The sequence below is a fragment of the Lipophrys pholis genome (genome assembly GCF_963383615.2).
Source record: "Lipophrys pholis genome assembly, chromosome: 13".
NCBI classification, from domain to species: Eukaryota; Metazoa; Chordata; class Actinopteri; order Blenniiformes; family Blenniidae; genus Lipophrys; species Lipophrys pholis.
The window spans coordinates 28,950,428-28,970,427 of record NC_137632.1 but is presented as its reverse complement, the minus strand read 5'-3'; the positions used below and the strand labels follow the sequence as shown (position 1 = coordinate 28,970,427).

The 20,000-nt window shown below is 45.2% G+C and overlaps 2 protein-coding genes across 2 annotated transcripts in view; both read left to right on the top strand.

The window, feature by feature from the left end:
• Nucleotides 1-12,009, top strand: part of tgfbr2l (transforming growth factor beta receptor-like) — a gene marked incomplete at its 3' end in the record, with an annotated part of 18,064 nt that extends 6,055 nt beyond the window's left edge. The window contains exons 2-9 of the mRNA XM_080478919.1: nucleotides 1,333-1,489; nucleotides 3,333-3,544; nucleotides 4,411-5,147; nucleotides 5,822-5,959; nucleotides 6,383-6,524; nucleotides 6,604-6,731; nucleotides 7,666-7,886; nucleotides 11,985-12,009. Of these exons, the coding sequence (XP_080335045.1) occupies nucleotides 1,333-1,489; nucleotides 3,333-3,544; nucleotides 4,411-5,147; nucleotides 5,822-5,959; nucleotides 6,383-6,524; nucleotides 6,604-6,731; nucleotides 7,666-7,886; nucleotides 11,985-12,009 (1,760 nt within the window). The remainder of the gene's footprint in view (nucleotides 1-1,332; nucleotides 1,490-3,332; nucleotides 3,545-4,410; nucleotides 5,148-5,821; nucleotides 5,960-6,382; nucleotides 6,525-6,603; nucleotides 6,732-7,665; nucleotides 7,887-11,984) is intronic.
• A 2,401-nt stretch (nucleotides 12,010-14,410) lies between these two features.
• Nucleotides 14,411-20,000, top strand: part of lmln (leishmanolysin-like (metallopeptidase M8 family)) — an 11,297-nt gene continuing 5,707 nt past the window's right edge. Inside the window, exons 1-6 of the mRNA XM_080478588.1 lie at nucleotides 14,411-14,842; nucleotides 16,381-16,484; nucleotides 16,567-16,597; nucleotides 18,666-18,748; nucleotides 18,828-18,945; nucleotides 19,781-19,959. Coding sequence (XP_080334714.1) covers nucleotides 14,705-14,842; nucleotides 16,381-16,484; nucleotides 16,567-16,597; nucleotides 18,666-18,748; nucleotides 18,828-18,945; nucleotides 19,781-19,959 — 653 coding nt within the window. The 5' untranslated portion in view covers nucleotides 14,411-14,704. The remainder of the gene's footprint in view (nucleotides 14,843-16,380; nucleotides 16,485-16,566; nucleotides 16,598-18,665; nucleotides 18,749-18,827; nucleotides 18,946-19,780; nucleotides 19,960-20,000) is intronic.

The window sequence follows — 20,000 nt, the reverse complement described above, 5'->3', positions numbered from 1 at the left end:
CAACGACAAGATAAATAAACTTTCCTTCATATTGACGTCCTGAAGAATCAAAAATGAGTTTAGTTATTAATATTCAACACTTGAAACACACATTTAGACACATTTCTGGGAAAACAATCCACACAGAATCAGTTTTATCGTACATTTGAAGTACACACACACACACACACACACACACACACACACACACACACACACACACACACACACACACACACACACACACACACACACACACACACACACACACACACACACACACACACACACAGTTCCTGGCCGACATGCTTCAAAGGGACACGCCCACTTCCTGCTCTCCGGGTCACAGAGGTTTGGCGATGCCAGTCACTTTCTCAACGTCACCCTGGAAATAATCCAGATTATTCTGGAAGCAGATTTTAATTTCAGTTTCCTGCATCAGAAACTTCTCCAGTCCCTTGATATCGTCGGTCCACACATGAAGTCTTGGTCCTGTCCTGTCCTGTCCTGTCCTGTCCTGTCCTGTCCTGTCCTGTCCTGTCCTGTCCTGTCCTGTCCTGGTCTGTCCTGTCCTGTCCTGTCCTGTCCTGGTCTGGGAGGTTGTTTTAGTTGTTTTGTCTCTCTGAGACTGCGACACAACAACAGTTCTGTTGTGGTCGTTTCATGAAGGTGTGTTGTTTAGCGTATCAAAGGTTTCTGATGTTTGGTTCCCTCAATGTGTTTTAGTTGTTTTGTGTGTGTGACGTTGTGGTTGTTTTGTGTGATGTTGTGTGACGTTGTGGTTGTTTTGTGTGATGTTGTGTGTGTGACGTTGTGTTTTAATGTTTCAGTTGTTTTGTGTGTGATGTGTTTGTTGTATTTGCCGTGGTTGTATTGTGTTTGTTGCGGTTGTTGTGTTCATTGTGGTTGTTGTGTGACGTTGTGGCTGTTGTTTGTCTCGTGTGACGTGTTTGTGTTCTGGATATTGTGTTGTGGTTGAGTTGTGTTGTTTTTGTGGTTGTGTTTGTTGTGTTTGTTGTGGTTGTTGTGGTTGAGTTGTGTTGTTGCTGTGTTTGTGTTTATTGTGGTTGGTGTGTTTCTGTTGTGTGTGTTGTGTTGTGTTTATTTGTGTTTCTGTTGTGTGACATTGTGTGACGTTGTAGTTGTTGTGTGACATCTTTTTTATGTTGTGTTTCTGTTGTGGTTGTTGTGTGACGTTGTAATTGTGTGACATTTTGTTTATGTTGTCAGCTCTTGTAGTTGTTGTGTTTCTGTTGTGGTTGTTGTGTGACATTGCGTTTGTAGTGTGACGTTGTGTTTTTGTTTTGTAACGTTGTCCCCCCCCCCCCCCCCCCCCCCCCCCCTCCCCCGCAGGCCCCCCCGGCGCCGTCCAGTCGTTCAGCCACCTGAGCTCCAACCTGTGCCGGTGGTGTGAGGCGTCCAGCCCGGTGTGCAGAGACGACTTCTGCCTCAGCAACTGCAGCCTGTCGTCGTTCTGCAGCGTCACTGAGGAGATCTGTGTGGCCGTCTGGTCAGTCTGTTTGCTCCGTCAGTTTGCTCCGTCAGTTTGCTCCGTCTGTTTGCTCAGTCTGTTTGCTCCGTCAGTTTGCTCCGTCAGTTTGCTCCGTCAGTTTGCTCCGTCTGTTTGCTCCGTCTGTTTGCTCCGTCTGTTTGCTCCGTCAGGGATTCATTCCCTCCATCTCCTCTTCTGAAATAATCTCTCATTCAGTCTGACGTGTCTTCGCATCAATCAGAAGAAGAGTTTCATCGATTTTGTTTCTGTTGTACATCATGTTTTGTTGTTTGTGCATCACTTTGGAACCATTTTGCAAAAATGTGTTTTTTTCCATGTTTTTTGGTCGTTTTACTTCACTAGAGAGGTACACTGTCACTGTCCCTCTACATGTGTTGCAGTGATTTGTCACTGCTCTACATGCCTGTGTGTCTGTTTTAAATGAGGTTTTGGTAGTTTTGCATCAGTTTGAACAGTAAAGGAAGAGTGGAGAGCGTGGCAGCAGGAAGCAGAAGAGAAGAGCGGCGCCGCCTCAATATGTTGTTGATCAGCTCTATGAAACATCCTGAACTGATTGCGGCTGCAGGACAGAGGAACACGTGCTCAGGGTTCATGTCCTGCCGTCAAGCACTTTTCTCCACGAGTAGGACGGAGTGAAACCTTCACATGGAGCGTGTGAGCCGGAGCTCTCTGCCGATTGGTGCTTCTGTTTGGATAACGGCGCTTCGCTGGGATCCCCCTCTCGGCGCCAGCTCTCATTTCCTGTTCACGTCAGCCGCCCCTCCCTCCCGCACTCCGCAGGAAAACGCAGATAAGAAAGGGACGGTCCGGAGAAGAGAGCAAAACAAGACGCTGTTCATGTCCAGGAGCCAAACCACCCACATCAGATGTTTGTTTCACACAAGGAGCTTCAGTCCGACTCCAGAACTTAGTTCAAGTACAAAATGGAGTATCTGTGGTTCTGGTTTGTATCAATGAAGTATTGCAATAATAAGTAGTTTACTCAGTAAATACACAGTAAGATTTGGGAAAAAATATTTTATACATGTTCATCTTTAAATTCACCCATCCGTCCATTGTCCGTCCATCCATCCATCCATCCATCCATCCATCCATCCATCCATCCATCCATCCATCCATCCATCCATCCATCCATCGTTCATCGTCCATTGTCCATCATCCATCCATCCATCCATCCATCCATCCATCCATCCATCGTTCATCGTCCATCATCCATCCATCCATCCATCCATCCATCCATCCATCCATCCATCCATCCATCCATCCATCCATCCATCCATCCATCCATCGTTCATCATCCATTGTCCATCATCCATCCATCCATCCATCCATCCATCCATCCATCCATCCATCCATCCATCCATCCATCCATCCATCCATCCATCATTCATCATTCATCATCCATCCATCCATCCATCCATCCATCCATCCATCCATCCATCCATCCATCCATCCATCCATCCATCCATCCATCGTTCATCGTCCATCGTCCATCGTCCATCATCCATCCATCCATCCATCATTCATCATTCATCATCCATCCATCCATCCATCCATCCATCCATCCATCCATCCATCCATCCATCCATCCATCCATCCATCCATCCATCCATCCATCCAGCCATTCATCCATCATCCATCCATCCATCCATCCATCATCCATCCATCCATCATCCATCCATCCATCCATCCATCCATCCATCCATCCATCCATCATCCATCCATCCATCATCCATCATCCATCATCCATCCATCCATCCTTACTGAATATATTGACGTCTCATCACCTGTTCACATTCGTCTGAATCCGTCTTTAACGGCTCCTTTCTTTCTTTTCCAGGAGGAAGTCCAACGACACGATGACGGTGCACACGATGTGCCACCACCCGACTCTGCCTCTAGAGGGCGTAGACCCCGGGCTGCTGCTGAACTTCACCAGCAGGGAGTGTCACATGGTCCCGCAGCCGGCCGAGGACGGAGCTATGATGGTGTGCGGCTGCCAGGGTGAACACGAGTGTAACGACAGACTCATCTTCGACAAGGGAGCCAACGGTGGGCGGAGAGATCACACTGCACTTTATAAACAAAGTGGTTTTCAAAAGATCTGCTGCAGCAAATGCTGACATTTTCAGAGTAAACTTTGGAGTTGTTCATTTTGTAGGTCATCATGTAGGTTTACTGGTCCAGTTTACTTAATCTTAGAATTAGTGTTGCACCGATACCAGTAACAGGTCCGATACTGCACGGAGTACTCGTAATCAGAAAAAGCTTCCCAATACAAGTACTACAAGTACTACAAGTTCAACGAGTATTACGTGTCGTCATCATCATCTACGTCAGCAGCAGGACGAGAGACAACGAGCGACTTCCACGGTTTGGAGATTCTTTAATGTTAATGTGAAAGACTAAAGTAAGACGGACTGTAAACAAAATATCAAGAGGAGGGAGCAACACCAGCAACTAAATCACCAGCAACTTCATCACCATCAGAGTTAGCTCCATGCTCATGTTAGCTCAGCATGGAACTCTGAGCCATGCTACATGCTACATGCTAAACATGATTAAAGTGACTGATCCTCTCATTCCCTACATTAGCATAGCGCAGGGTGGAGAGAGACGCTACGCTCTGCTACGCTCTGCTACGCTCTGCTACGCTCTGCTATGCCAATGTAGACTGTGAGGCTGGTGGAGGTGATGTAGCATCAGTAGAGGCTGGTGGAGGTGATGTAGCATCGACACTGGCTGGTGGAGGAGGTTCATGGCGACGTGTTGTTTGTGCTTTATGGCATTTATTAAGTACTGATATCGGAACCAGGTACTACCAAGTAGCGCGGGGTTACTTTAGCTACTTGTACTCGCCCTTCATAAACTTGTTCTGGTCCCTGATTGTCCTGCTGTGGCTGGTTGTGTCTCTTCAGGCTTCTCCAGGCTGCACAGTAAAGACGTGATCCCGGTGGTGGTGGTCAGTTTAGTGCCTCCTGTCCTGGTCGCCATCATCGCCATCACCGCCTTCTACTTCTACCGCATACGGCGTCCCGATAAACCCGGTCCTCCAGCACGTCCGGACTGGCCCACCAAACGCACCCCCGACCTGTACCAGGCTCTGGATCTCCAGTGCGGTGGCGGCGGCAGAGGGGGTGTGACGGGTCCAGGATGTGAGGTGGAGGAGTGGAACACCAAGGTGTCGTCGACGAACAAGGATCTCCTCGGCAACCTGCCGCAGTGGGAGAGCCACCCGGCGGAGCTGCTGCCCATCAAGCTGGAGGAGCTGGCGGGGAAGGGGCGCTTCGCCGAGGTGTGGAAGGCGCGCCTCCTGGAGAGCGAGAGGGGCGGAGTCAGCAGCTTTGAGACTGTAGCGGTGAAGGTGTTCCCGGCGGTGGAGTACGTTTCGTGGAGAAATGAGTGCTCCATCTTCTCCGACCCCGAGCTGCAGCACGACAGCGTGGTCCGGTTCCTGGCGGCGGAGGAGAGGGGCTCGCCAGGCCACGCCCCCAGGACCTACTGGCTGGTTCTGGCCTATCACAGCCTGGGAAACCTGCAGGAGTTCCTCACCGCCAACATACTGAGCTGGGACGAACTCGTCACGATGGCAGGAAGCATCGCTCAAGGATTAGCTCACCTCCATAGTGACTCAACTTTCAGCGGCGCTCCAAAGGTAAAATTATTCCACGTTTACACATTTTGAAAACGATGTAGTTGGCACGCTGGGCCACTAGTTGGTGCTGTTGTTACCTTCACCAATGAAAGTGGGGCGACCGACAAAGTTGGCCAAGAAGATTATTATATGTTATTTATTTATTCATTGTTTGTTTGTATGACTTTGACCAACTTTTCGCAAAAACTAAAAACTCGAATTGCATGAAATCTTCAGGGATGATTTGTCATCATCCAAGGATCAATCCATTAGATTTTGGTACATTAACAACAAACCGTTTCTGAATAAATCCCATAAGTGAGAAAAAGCTTCCCATACAAAGTGGATGAGAGAGGCACCTCATGGAGGAGATACTACTGAGCATGTGCAGAAGAATTAGTTACGAGCAACGTGGTGCAGATGACCAGTAGCAGCAGAGACGGAGCCCAAGCATCACAGAAAAGTTGCCTTTGCCCCGTTTCCACTCATCAAAAAGTCTCAGCAGCCGTTTTCAGTGGCTCCGACCACCGTCGTCATGGAAACGGACACGTGAAACGCTATGAAAGTTTTGCATATTCATTTGAAAATGTGATTTAAGGAGAGCAGGACAGGAATCACGGCCATGGTGACGCTTTTTGCGGCGTTAACTGAGATTCTTGCTTGTTGCTTGTTGCTGGTTGCCTGTGTTGCTGCAGGTGCCCGTTGCCCATCGAGATCTGAAGAGCAGCAACATCCTGGTGAAGAGCAGGAAGGAGTGCGTGCTGTGCGACTTCGGGCTGGCGTTGAGACTGGACCTCTCGCTCACGGTCGACGACTACGCCAACAGTGGACAGGTAAGTGGTACCGAGCAACAGGAAGTAGTTTCTCCTGACAGTCACTGTGCAGGGCAGGCAGAGTCCACCAATTGATTGGCTGGGACTAGTTTGTGCACCAATCAGAAGGTCGGCTCGCTCTGAGGAGGAAAGGCTGAAGAGTCCCACCATGAAAAACATGAATAATGACGAGGTTCAGAGGTTCAGAGGTTCAGAGGTCTAGAGGTCTAGAGGTCTAGAGGTCCAGAGGTTCAGAGGTTCAGAGGTCTAGAGGTCTAGAGGTCCAGAGGTTCAGAGGTTCAGAGGTCCAGAGGTTCAGAGGTCCAGAGGTGACTTTATAGAGACCCTTAGGTAGATATTTGGTTGTTTTGGTGAGTCGTGGTTAAAATGGCCGAGTTAAAGTCCCGAGCTCTAATCCCAGCTCCTCGTTGTCGCTCTGGGTAGGTGGGCACAGCTCGATACATGGCCCCCGAGGTGCTGGAGTCCAGGGTCAACCTGGAGGATCTGGAAGCCTTCAAACAGATGGACGTTTACTCCATGGCTCTGGTCCTGTGGGAGATGGCGTCTCGCTGCCACGCCGTCGGAGGTAGGAAGTCCTCAGAGCTTCAGTTCTCAGCGCCACAGCGTGGAGACGAACCTTCATCCACTCTGTTGGTGTTCTGCAGAGGTGAAGAGCTACGAGCCGGCGTTTGGCTCCCAGGTGTGTGAGCAGCCCTGCGTGGACAGCATGAGGGACCTTGTGCTGAGGGACCGAGGGAGGCCAGACATCCCGGCGGCGTGGACGCAGCACCAGGTACTGACTCACCCAGCTGGAACACACCTGGATTCACTAGAGTCACTGAAAACACAGGTTTTAAAGAACAGTCTGACTCCATCATTATGTAAACGAAGGAAGCGCTGGTCCTGGTCCTGGTCCTGGTCCTGGTCCTGGTCCTGGTCCTGGTCCTGGTCCTGGTCCTGGTCCTGGTCACCACGTTGATAGTATCTAGTAGTTCTGCACATGCTCAGTAGAGAGAATCAGAACAAAGTTTCCTCCGTGGTGTCATGACTCCCTGTCCATATTCTCCTGGACTTGGTAGTTTTATTTTGACAGTCTCGGTAATAACGATCCAACTTAGTCGGTCCACTAGAAAGTCTGTAGTCAGTACTAAAACTAACAACAGCACCAACTAGTGGCCCAACATGAAAAGTACATCATTTTCAAAATGTTTCTGTGTAAACATGTAACTAACATAATCCTACTAATGTCTTGGATTTACAGTATATAGAACTTTCTTCAAGCTGAGTCGCAGCAGTACATTATTCATTCACACCAGTGGTGGTGAACTACGTTGTCGCCACAGCTGCCCTGGGCTGCTGACAGAACCAACATTCATGCACCATTCATACCCATTCAGGTAAGGCAATGTGGGTAAAGTGCCTTGCCCAAGGACACAACGACAATGACTTGGAAAGAGTGGATTCCAACCCTCTGGTTGTTGGACGACCGACTCCACCACTGAGCCACGATTATTGCAATGAAAACTGTAAAACGTGAGCCGTCTTTAGTTCGACCTTCTGATGGAGACATCGGTCCAGCACATTGTTGATTTCACGTATTGTTGATTTCACGTCACCGTCTGTGGGGCTCAGAAGGAGTCTTGAAGTTCAACGTTGCCTCCACAGACTGGCTTTTCTCTCCGTTTGTCTCGTGGCGTTGCATCTCACTTCAGTCTTCTGTCCTTCAGGGGATGAACGTCTTCTGCTCCACCATCACCGAGTGCTGGGACCACGACCCCGAGGCCAGACTGACGGCTCACTGTGTGGTGGAACGCCTCAACGCCCTGGAGCAGGAGGAGGAGCAGGGGGAGGAGCCGGAGGAGGAGGAGGAGCAGGAGCAGGAGGAGCAGGAGGAGGAGCCGGAGGAGGAGGAGCCGGAGCCGGAGCCGGAGCCGGAGCCGGAGCCGGAGCCGGAGCCGGAGCCGGAGCCGGAGCCGGAGCCGGAGCCGGAGCAGGAGCAGGAGCAAGAGGAGGAAGAGGAAGAGGAAGAGGAAGAGGAGGAGAAGCAGGAGGGGAAGGGTGTAGGGCAGGAAGACGAGGAAGGTGACCATCAGGGGCCAGAAGAGGACGGGGTACAATGAGACAATGAGGACTTTGAAAACAACCAGATTCAGTCCGTGTCCTCGCCCTTCGTCTCCGTCCCTCCGTCAATGAGACGTATCAGAGATGTATCCCATGATTCCCTGCTGCACTCCCGTTCCCATGATTTGAGACTTGCATCATCCTGTGGCTGCTTGAATGTGTTTACACTGTCTGAGGCCCCGTTTCCACGACAACGACTTCAAGTGATAGTTCTCAATTTTATTGTGTTTTGGTTCTGTTTACACGGCAACGATGCTTGAAACATGGAAATGGGGGCAAAAGGCAACGTGTCGGAAACGTTGGGATTCCTTAGGAATTTGGATCAATGACTTTACAATATGCTGAAGAGAGGAACAGAGTTGTGGATTCTACGTTCAGTAAACAGCCTGAGAAGTAACAACAACACAAAATGTTACAACGACCCAAAATGTTACAACGACCCAAAATGTTACAACGACCCAAAATGTTACAATGATACAAAATGTTACAACACAAAATGTTACAACACAAAATGTTACAATGATACAAAATGTTACAACACAAAATGTTACAACACAAAATGTTACAACGAAAACAAAATGTTACAACGACACAAAATGTTACAACGATACAAAATGTTACAACACAAAATGTTACAACACAAAATGTTACAATGATACAAAATGTTACAACGAAAACAAAATGTTACGACACAAAATGTTACAACACAAAATGTTACAATGATACAAAATGTTACAACGAAAACAAAATGTTACGACACAAAATGTTACAACACAAAATGTTACAACGATACAAAATGTTACAACGACACAAAATGTTACAACACAAAATGTTACAACACAAAATGTTACAACGATACAAAATGTTACAACACAAAATGTTACAACGAAAACAAAATGTTACAACGACACAAAATGTTACAACACAAAATGTTACAACGAAAACAAAATGTTACGACACAAAATGTTACAACACAAAATGTTACAACGATACAAAATGTTACAACGACACAAAATGTTACAACACAAAATGTTACAACGAAAACAAAATGTTACAACGACACAAAATGTTACAACACAAAATGTTACAACACAAAATGTTACGACACAAAACGTTACGACACAAAATGTTTGTGTGTACCCAAAATGTAATAACTGGTCAATAATGTAAAAAGATTTAACAAGAATTTAAATGTGATCTTAATGTATTTAATGTTACATTATTATATACTGATGATCAGTGGAATAGATTACAGATTGGCGAGAACAAGAGACTATAAATGACTTGGGCAACAGCAAGCATACATAAATACCATGAACTGTATAATGATATACGATTAAACAAATAGTCCAAAGTTTTATAACTCTTTCTTTCAGCCTTATTCAAATCAAAGCAGTTCAAGTTCAAACCATAAATTATTGACTCATTTTCTGATGTAATATATTTATGACGGTATAAGGGGGAATATAGTTTGCAATATTGATAATATTAAAAGTTTTCCAGTTATGGGCTCAGTGTCTTGCTACATGATTGACCAGTTATTACATTTCGACTTTAATCACATTATATTTGATGACATTTTGAGTCGTTGTTCCATATTAGGCTCTAACAGGAATCCTCTTCTGGTCTGGCGCCACGTTATTGCGACGTTTCCTGTGTCGCAAATCTAGTAGTCACATTAACATGATGGTCACCCCGTACGGGGCGTCTGATCATTGAGAAAGCTCAGATACTGCGAGTACACAGAGCTGGTGTATTCAGCAGGTTTTCAGTGCAACCACAGGAAACTCTGCACAGTTATCACTCAGCAATACATTTTCTCTTCTTTTGGATTCTGGAGTTTTTAATTGTACGTCAAAGTGGACAAATATGACCCAAACACATCTTACTGTCTTAAAGGAACCGTATGGAATGTTATTTGTCAAAAACAAATTAAGATAACCTCAAATTAATAATGAAAATAAATCTAACCAGCTAGCTGTGAACTGATCTGTCTTGTAATACCACTTTGCACCACCAGATGGTGTGACGAGTCTCTCAAGCTTTTTTCTGGCGTTCGGTTCAAAACACAGAAGTCGCAGAAGTGAGAAGCAGCGGCTTGCTGCTGCCACCCAGAGGCCACACGTGGAATTGCTTCAGATGTACGTCCTGTACCTTTAATCAAGCGTCTGTCTTCTAGTATCTTCTCTCTGCTGGCAGAGATTCACAGTGTGGAGTGGAAATGATTCAGCTGGACCTGCCCTCCGTCGTGTTGTTGTATTATTCTCTAATGTTGACTGTGATAATTGTTACTATAACCCACGTGTATGAGTTACCAGGAGAGGGCGCTCTTTTTTCTCTTTATCAGCCATGAAGTGGATCCTCCGATTCTACAAACGAAACTTTATCATGTGGTATTGAAGCTTCTCCGCCAAAGACAAATAAATATCAGTGATCCAGGATGGAGAAGTACTTCATCTATGGCTGAGTACAAACACTGAAGGATCCAGAAACTTCTCCACCAGATACGATATGAAGAGAAACACAGAAAACCACTAAAGGATGGATAACACGGTGTCTTCTCTTGTCTGTGTTCTTCATTTTGTAAATAAAAATTGTTTTGATAGATAATTTATGATTCGTGATTTTATTCCCGAGCCAAACTTCTTGTGTTTGTTCTTGTGGATATCACTTCACTGACGACTCGACGTGTCGAGACGCTGATGGATTCATGAGAAAGTCCAGTTTAAAAGTGTTTAGTGGAGAGTCCGTCTAGTGGGAGGAGCTTAGGGAGTACAGAGTACAGAGTACAGAGTACAGAGTACAGAGTAGAGAGTACAGAGTAGAGAGTACAGAGTAGAGAGTACAGAGTACAGAGTACAGAGTACCACAACCAGTCTCTGTTGAGTTTGCATGTTCGTCTTGAGCACATGTGGGTCTTCCAGGTTCATCACACATTTTAAAGTTACTTCACCAGAATCCCTGTTTAAAGGAGAGATTCTGTCCAGAGAAGAAACCAAACCAAAGTCCAGCAGCTCCAGCCAGAACATCAACATTTGAAAAAGCTCCAGACTTTGTCAAGGAAAGAGCCTTGAATCCTGGAGAAAGTCTGGATGGAGTGAAACTGAAGCTTTTTCCTCAGAGAATCCAGATGTGCAGAGATCCAGAGGACAAACGGGATCTTGTGACACGAAGCCTCGGGAACCTTCAGGAGGTTCTGGGACGCTGAGACATCAACAAACCGGGGATGTCCCGCCAAAATAAAATGCTGGAAATACCAGTTAGTCTGAGTGTGACGAGGAACTTCCTTCAGGAAGTTTTTATTAGAGACGAACGTCGACAACTAGAACTGGATCCTAGTTTCATTTGGATTCTGGTGGAGGAACTTTGATTGGAGCTTAAATGGAGACTCCTGATGACCTGTGACTCTGACTGTGTGTCTCCTGTGTGTGTCTCCTGTGTGTGTCTCCTGTGTGTGTCTTCTGTGTGTGTCGTCTCGGTGCGGTACCAGCTGGCAGTAATTGGGTCAGGGTCCGGTTGGTTCCAGCTGCTGATGACGTGACGTCAAAGTTGCTTTGACTTTGTTTCTGACTTTACGACTCTGAAAATCTCCGTTTTATTTTTGGCTTTTGCCACAAAAATCCACTAATTGTTCCTTCGGTTTGTTTGAGGAGATTGAAAAGTGTTTCCACAGGACGTCTTCTACCTGCTGAGTTCTCACTCAACACTTGTTCAGACTCTTCAATTACTTCTTTTCATTTCTAATCCCAGAACAAAACCAACCGAATGCCTCATTGTATTTGTTTCCCACCACGGTGACAATAACAGAGTCTCTGTTCAGTTTCATGTCTGTTGTGGTCACAGACTCTTTTTCTTCAACCACTAATGAGAAAATCAGCTTCGTCTCGAACCACAACCAGCGTGTCTCTCTGGCGTCGGCCCTCAGAACCCGGCAGAACTCGCTGGAGTGAAGCTCTGGTGGTTTTCAGCTTCTCTTTTAACTGTTTCATCAAGTTTTAATTACAGTTCAGGAAGAAAGGGAGGAGCTCCAGAGGCCACGGCTCGTCCAGAGCAGCGAGGGTTTGACTCTGCTCTGGTTTATACGACGTCAAACATGAAAAGATGTGTTGTCTTATCAGAAGAGGGTGAGGAGTGTGAGCTGATGTGAAGGAGGCGTCTCAGTCGGGATGAAGAACCAGGATAGAAAACATCTCGATTCTGCTTCACTTCGAAATGGTTTTCGGAGCAATTTGATCGTTTTCGTTTCTTTCTCAGCACTTAGCTTTTCCCCGTTTCCATGGAGACAGAGTGTTTATAAAAGGTTGAGTTTTCGACCTGGTTTCCATGGAGATGGAGTTGCAGTATCTTGGAAAAGCTGCGTTTTCCCCGTTTCCACGGAGACAGAGTCGGAGCTTTTTATAGCAGTTGACTTTCCTCCCGTTTCCACGGAGACCGAATCAGAGCGTTTTAATAAAGTTGGGTTTTCCCCCCATTTACGAAGTTGAAGCGTTTTCAAAAAGTTGTGTCTTCAGTGACGCCGACGACTGTCGCCAAGGAAACGAACATCCAAAACCCCACAAAGGTTTGGCGTTTTCACTTGAAAACGTGTAAACGGGACAATCTCTGGTCCAGATTCTTTCTCCAAACTTTGGTTTTTAAATCGATGCGATGAGAAGAAATGAGGATAAAACTGTCAACGATTTTAAGGAGGGGTTGTCATGGATGCAAATTAATAAGACAAAATAAGCTTCAGTGCAGATCGTACCTTTTTTATTGCTCACGAATCCCGACAGAGATTCACAATATCTTTTGTCGGCCACACGAGTGCGTCAGCGTTCACCTGGAGACTTCCTGTTGCTTCTCTCACACAGCGAGGCTCAAACGTGGGAGTCAAACTCGATTAGTCTGTAAACCGGCTGATCAGGGGAGAGGAAATGTAATGAGACGGACACAGAAAGGCTTTTCTCTCCTCAGACCTCCTCTGATAATCACATCGCTGTGTTTTTTGAAGCTGTGTGGGAAAGCAGAGAGAAGCTCAAAGCTACCCGGAAACAATTACCTTCAATAACCAGGAAGGACTTTTTACTCTTGATTGATTTATTTTTATTAATTTACTTCAGGCATGTGACAATTCAAGTGTACACACACACACATATATATATGTGTGTGTATATATATATGTGTGTGTGTGTGTGTGTATATATATATATATATATATATATATAGACCCTTTTTGATACAATACAACATAATATAATCACACAAAATAGGTCATCTATATTTCATTTTATCCACACATACATACATACATACATACATACATACATACATACATACATACATACATACATACATACATACATACATACATACATACTTTATCTAATACGTATCTAACTGACATGCCTGACAAGGGGTAGGAAGAAGTAAAACTTCTGTTACCCTACCCCTTCTCAAATATTCAATAATCATCTTATATAGCTATCTTCCTGTATTTAAATGATCTAGTATTGCATATTAGATATCTATATCTATATAGATATAGATATATATTTATAGATCCAGATAGCTAGATATATAAAGCTTGAAATGAACAGAAACATTGAGGCTGTACAGTTATAATCGTGACGTAAAGAAAAAAAACAAAAAAGTAAATTTATGAGTTTACATTTATTGATTAGCGATAAAAGTTTCATAAAAGCTCAACGTTTCAAGCGCTTGATGGAAACTTTCCGTTTTTAATTCACAGTTAATATTACTTGTCAAAACTTTTGAAATACATTTACAAGAACTTAACTACTGACGAGTAGCTTTGAGAGATTTCCACAGTAAACTATGATAAAATAGTTGTAAGCGAGCTTTTAATGAACTGTATGTCATCGGAGGAAGATCGATCACAGATAGCAACGTGAAACATGAAACTGGGGCTTGATGTTCTCAATTTTGTAAGTGGTGCTTTTGAGCCATTTTACATGTGTATTTCCCGCTAAATATAAAATGTTTTAACAGCTCTGGTGTGTTTGCAAATGTTTGTAAGTCTTCATGTTGCTTCGGCCCTCAAAAACACGTTTGTTCGTAACAAAGGATTTTTCAGTTCCTCTGAGGAATTCTAATCGGTGCCCAGACCCTCGTAAAAACAGGTCTCATTAAAGAAATTACACGCTTTATTCTATTTTTTATTTAAAGAATCACAACGCCATTATACATGAAAAGGGGTTATTTATCTGTTTTCGTCGCCCCCTACAAGGTGAATCCAGCTACGAAAGGGACAGAAAGATTAACAGAGTTGTGAGTAAGTCATCGCATCTTAATAGATGATCTCTACCGCTGCTGCGTTCGCTCTTTCGGGAGTAATCCATCTCGACATGAGACGATCTTGGAATCGCCGGCTCTCTGTCCAGCTGACTCGGAGGAACACACCGGGATCGACAGCAGCTGTCAGCCGCTCTCATCGCTCCTTTTACCGGCCGGTGTGACGGTCATCACCGCCGCTCCTCCACGCCTGCTTCCACCAGCCTCACGTCGCTCGTTTCCCCGGGATGTCACTATGCTCTGATCCACCCTGCGAGCGATGAATGACACGGGCACCGAGGAGCCCGGACCGACACCGGCGGAGGTTCTGCTGACTTCGGGCTGCCGAGCCCCGCTCGTCGGGCAGGACGGAGGATGGAGCCGAGGCTGAGCGGTGGTGGAAAGACGTCCGTGTCCCGGTTCCTCCGCGGCCCTGTCCTCGCACTCTCTCTCCTGGCTGTGCTGGCGAGCTGTCACGGTACCTGCAAGCACCGAGCCCCGGGTCCCGACGAGGTAAGCCCCAGGTCCCAGGCCCCGGCTGCCTGAGCCCCGGGCCCCGGCTGCCTGAGCCCCGGGCCCCGGCTGCCTGAGCCCCGGGCCCCGGCTGCCTGAGCCCCGGGCCCCGGCTGCCTGAGCCCCCGGCGGATCTGCGGCGGTGATACCCGAGGAGCTAAACTTAGACAACAGAGCTGAAGTTAGCTTCTTATGTGTCCCTTAGACCAGCGTTAAGGAGCAAAGTGAAGAAATAAACACAACATATCGACAGCAGAGCGACTGAACCAAACACGTTATTATATTAAAAGCAAAATTGGAAGTTTATTAAACCTTAAAGGCTGTGGAAATTATATAAATGAAATTATTTAATTTTTTCATCATTCAAATAAAAATATTTAATGTAAAGCTTTATAGATATTTAATTCATACAAACTGGATTGTGGGGTGTTTAATCAGAAATTATACGAATCTGTTAAAATTTAAGTTTGCATTTTAGAATCATTTAAGTAAATCGGAAACTTTAATTTAAATAAGAACTATAACACCAGTGTGAGGCTGACTTCAGCGGCGCGGCTAACCTAGCCTGCTAGCTGAGTGCGGCTAACTCGCATGAGTTCTTCTTAATAGTCGATATTTTAGCGTATTTAAAGAATTTCTAGCCTCGTAAGGTTCAAACTGATTTCCAAACAAACTCTGCTCTTGTTGCGATGTTGGACATTTTTGTTTGTGCTGAATAAATATGCTCATTTCGCTCCCTGAATGAGATTAACTGTGGTCTGTGAGCTAAAAGGCTAACGCGGATCTGCTGTGTCACAGAGCCTTTAGTGTGATTATTTCTCAGTTCGATTAAGACTCTTGAGCTGTGACAGTTTATAATAAAGCCAAGAATTCAGTTTAGAACCTTTCAGTTTAAGCCGGTATTTCCCTAGCAACAACACAAATACCACATCCGGGTGAAGACTTTCAGAATAAAAGCACCAGCCAGTCAAACGTTTACAAACCGGATGCTTGGTCTTTTATTTCATTTTTTTATATATTTTTTGAATTAGGGACCGAGCCCTTTAAATTTTCATAAAACAAGAATATTATCCATAAATACACGAAATGAAACCCGATTGTGCAGGAAGGCAATATGAAGCCCTCCTTATGAAGAAACATTACTATGATTTAAATATGAGGACCAAAGCACAGCAAGCAGAAAAAACTCCTTCCTTCAACTTTTATTGATTTGAATTTAGCAAGAATATAATCCAGAATTACATGAAATGAAACGTGACTGTGCAGGAGGGCTTGTATGAAATCGTCCTGAAGCACACAGCATATCAGCTCAGAATCACGAGGAAACTGTTTAAATAATTTAGCCTTTAAAGAGGAAAACACTTTTAATGATTTGTGCATGGAGTTCCAGAGAAATCAGATTAACAGTTTCTGCTCGGTGGTAGGACAGAGTGGCAAACGAAAGGAGTGAATATATGATGAGAGGAAGTGTGAAAAGTGTCTTTTATTTTCTGGAGGACTCGTTCCTGCGCCTCAGAGCTTCTTCTTGCTCCTCTCAGGTTGTCCACCATGTGTACCTGAAGCCTGAGCGTCTGACGAAAAGGAGCTCTCCCGACAGCCTCCAGCTGAAGATAAAGATCATCTACGACAGCAGCGTGGTCCAGTGAGACGTTGTCTTCAGTGATGTTCGTCTGCCAGGTTGACACTGCAGCTCGCTGCTAAACGTCTCTGTTTTCTCTTCGCAGGCTGCCTGCTGACAAGAGGAGACTGGTAAAGGTGATTATCGCCTCACAGCTTTCGTCTCCGGAGTGTGTCTGCTCTTTGTTCACTGAAACAAGTTTTTATAAACATTTTGTAAACCAGGGAAAGAGAACGTTTCCTTTATGATGGACAGAGACACGTTTAAGGAACTTGAATGTTCGCTGTGTATGTGGTTATGTTACAACAGCACCAGCTAGTGGCCAGGAATGGAAAGTAAAACTTCTGAGTTTCTGGGAAAATGTGTGACTTTACCTGACTTTACCTGATTATACCTGATTATACCTGACTATACTTGACTTTACCTGACTTTACCTGACTATACCTGATTATACCTGATTATACCTGACTTTACCTGACTTTACCTGATTATACCTGACTATACCTGACTATACCTGATTATACCTGACTATACCTGACGTTACCTGACTATACCTGATTATACCTGACTATACTTGACTATACTTGACTTTACCTGACTATACCTGATTATACCTGACTTTACCTGACTTTACCTGACTATACCTGACTATACCTGACTATACCTGACTTTACCTGACTTTACCTGACTTTACCTGACTTTACCTGACTATACCTGACTATACCTGACTTTACCTGACTTTACCTGACTATACCTGACTATACCTGACTATACCTGACTTTACCTGACTTTACCTGACTATACCTGACTATACCTGACTTTACCTGACTTTACCTGACTATACCTGACTATACCTGACTTTACCTGACTATACCTGACTATACCTGACTTTACCTGATTATACCTGACTATACCTGACTATACCTGATTATACCTGACTATACCTGACTATACCTGACTTTACCTGACTATACCTGACTATACCTGACTATACCTGACTATACCTGACTATACCTGACTTTACCTGATTATACCTGACTATACCTGACTATACCTGATTATACCTGACTATACCTGACTATACCTGACTTTACCTGACTTTACCTGACTATACCTGACTTTACCTGACTATACCTGACTTTACCTGACTTTACCTGACTATACCTGACTTTACCTGACTATACCTGACTATACCTGACTTTACCTGACTATACCTGACTTTACCTGACTATACCTGACTATACCTGACTTTACCTGACTTTACCTGACTATACCTGACTTTACCTGACTATACCTGACTATACCTGACTTTACCTGACTATACCTGACTTTACCTGACTATACCTGACTATACCTGACTTTACCTGACTATACCTGACTATACCTGACTTTACCTGACTATACCTGACTATACCTGACTATACCTGATTATACCTGACTATACCTGACTTTACCTGACTATACCTGACTATACCTGACTATACCTGACTTTACCTGACTATACCTGACTATACCTGACTTTACCTGATTATACCTGACTATACCTGACTATACCTGACTTTACCTGACTTTACCTGACTATACCTGACTTTACCTGACTTTACCTGACTTTACCTGATTATACCTGACTATACCTGACTATACCTGACTATACCTGACTATACCTGACTTTACCTGACTTTACCTGACTATACCTGACTATACCTGACTATACCTGACTTTACCTGACTATACCTGACTATACCTGACTTTACCTGACTTTACCTGACTATACCTGACTTTACCTGACTATACCTGACTATACCTGACTTTACCTGACTATACCTGACTATACCTGACTTTACCTGACTTTACCTGACTATACCTGACTATACCTGACTATACCTGACTATACCTGACTATACCTGACTTTACCTGACTATACCTGATTATACCTGATTATACCTGACCATACCTGACCATACCTGACCATACCTGACCTTACCTGACTATACCTGACTATACCTGATTATACCTGATTATACCTGACTATACCTGACTATACCTGACTTTACCTGACTATACCTGACTATACCTGACTATACCTGACTTTACCTGACTTTACCTGACTTTACCTGACTTTACATGACCGTGTGTGACTTTACATGGATGTTGCCTTCCTTTACGAGGATGCTTCCTGACACATCCCTGCATGTGCCTCCTCAGGACAAGCTGTTCCCTCAGGCCATCGACTACCTGCAGCGGGCTTTCAGCGTGCGGCGCCGGGTGGGACCGGTGCTGCTCAGCAGGTCTGTGGCCGGTCCGGACACCTCCATCCAGCCTCCGCTCATTCAGGTTCTGAACGGTTCCGTCCTCTGTCCACCGCAGGCAATGTGCCACCAACCAGTACATGAGGAAGAGAGATGACCCCCACCGGTACTGTCAGGAGGCCTGTGCAGACGTGACCCGCTGCGGCCCCGTCGTCGTCCCACAGCACCACCTGCAGGTACGGAGTAGACAGTGCAACTCCTGCGGAGGGGTGGAGGCCAAGAACAGAGCGGCATAATGGCGAGTGTTTGAGTTACAGAGCGTTCCAGTATTTTGAGTAAGACTGAAACATAATGTGTATGGGAGGAAGATGCTCTATAATGTGGATGTTAGAGGAGGAAGATGCTCTATAATGTGGATGTTAGAAGAGGAAGATGCTCTATAATGTGGATGTTAGAGGAGGAAGATGCTCTATAATGTGGATGTTAGAAGATGAAGATGCTCTATAATGTGGATGTTAGAGGAGGAAGATGCTCTATAATGTGGATGTTAGAAGAGGAAGATGCTCTATAATGTGGACGTTAGAAGAGGAAGATGCTCTATAATGTGGATGTTAGAGGAGGAAGATGCTCTACAATGTGGATGTTAGAGGGGAAGATGCTCTATACTGTGGATGTTAGAAGAGGAAGATGCTCTATAATGTGGACGTTAGAGGAGGAACATGCTCTATAATGTGGACGTTAGAGGAGGAAGATGCTCTATAATGTGGATGTTAGAGGAGGAAGATGCTCTATAATGTGGATGTTGTAGGAGGAAGATGCTCAATAATGTGGATGTTGTAGGAGGAAGATGCTCTATAATGTGGATGTTAGAGGAGGAAGATGCTCTATAATGTGGATGTTGTAGGAGGAAGATGCTCAATAATGTGGATGTTGTAGGAGGAAGATGCTCTATAATGTGGACGTTAGAGGAGGAAGATGGTCGTCATAGAGATTCTGGATTATTGTATGGTGACTCATTAAAATGTAGTTTCCTCTCGGACCTTCCATCTCTCCGTCGTGTTTCTCTCCCAGCAATGTAAGGTGTGCAGTGAATCGGGGAAGTCGTGCGGCGCCGCCGGGCCCCCGGACGGCGCCGGTGTGGAGGGCTCTGACTTCGTGCTGTACGTCAGCGGCGTCACCACGGAGCGCTGCGGCCAGGAGAACATCGTGGCCTACGCCGCCTACTGCCAGCTGGAGGCTGAGCTGGACAGGTGGGGTGGGGGGGGGCAGGATAATCTGAGTGTGGGATTAG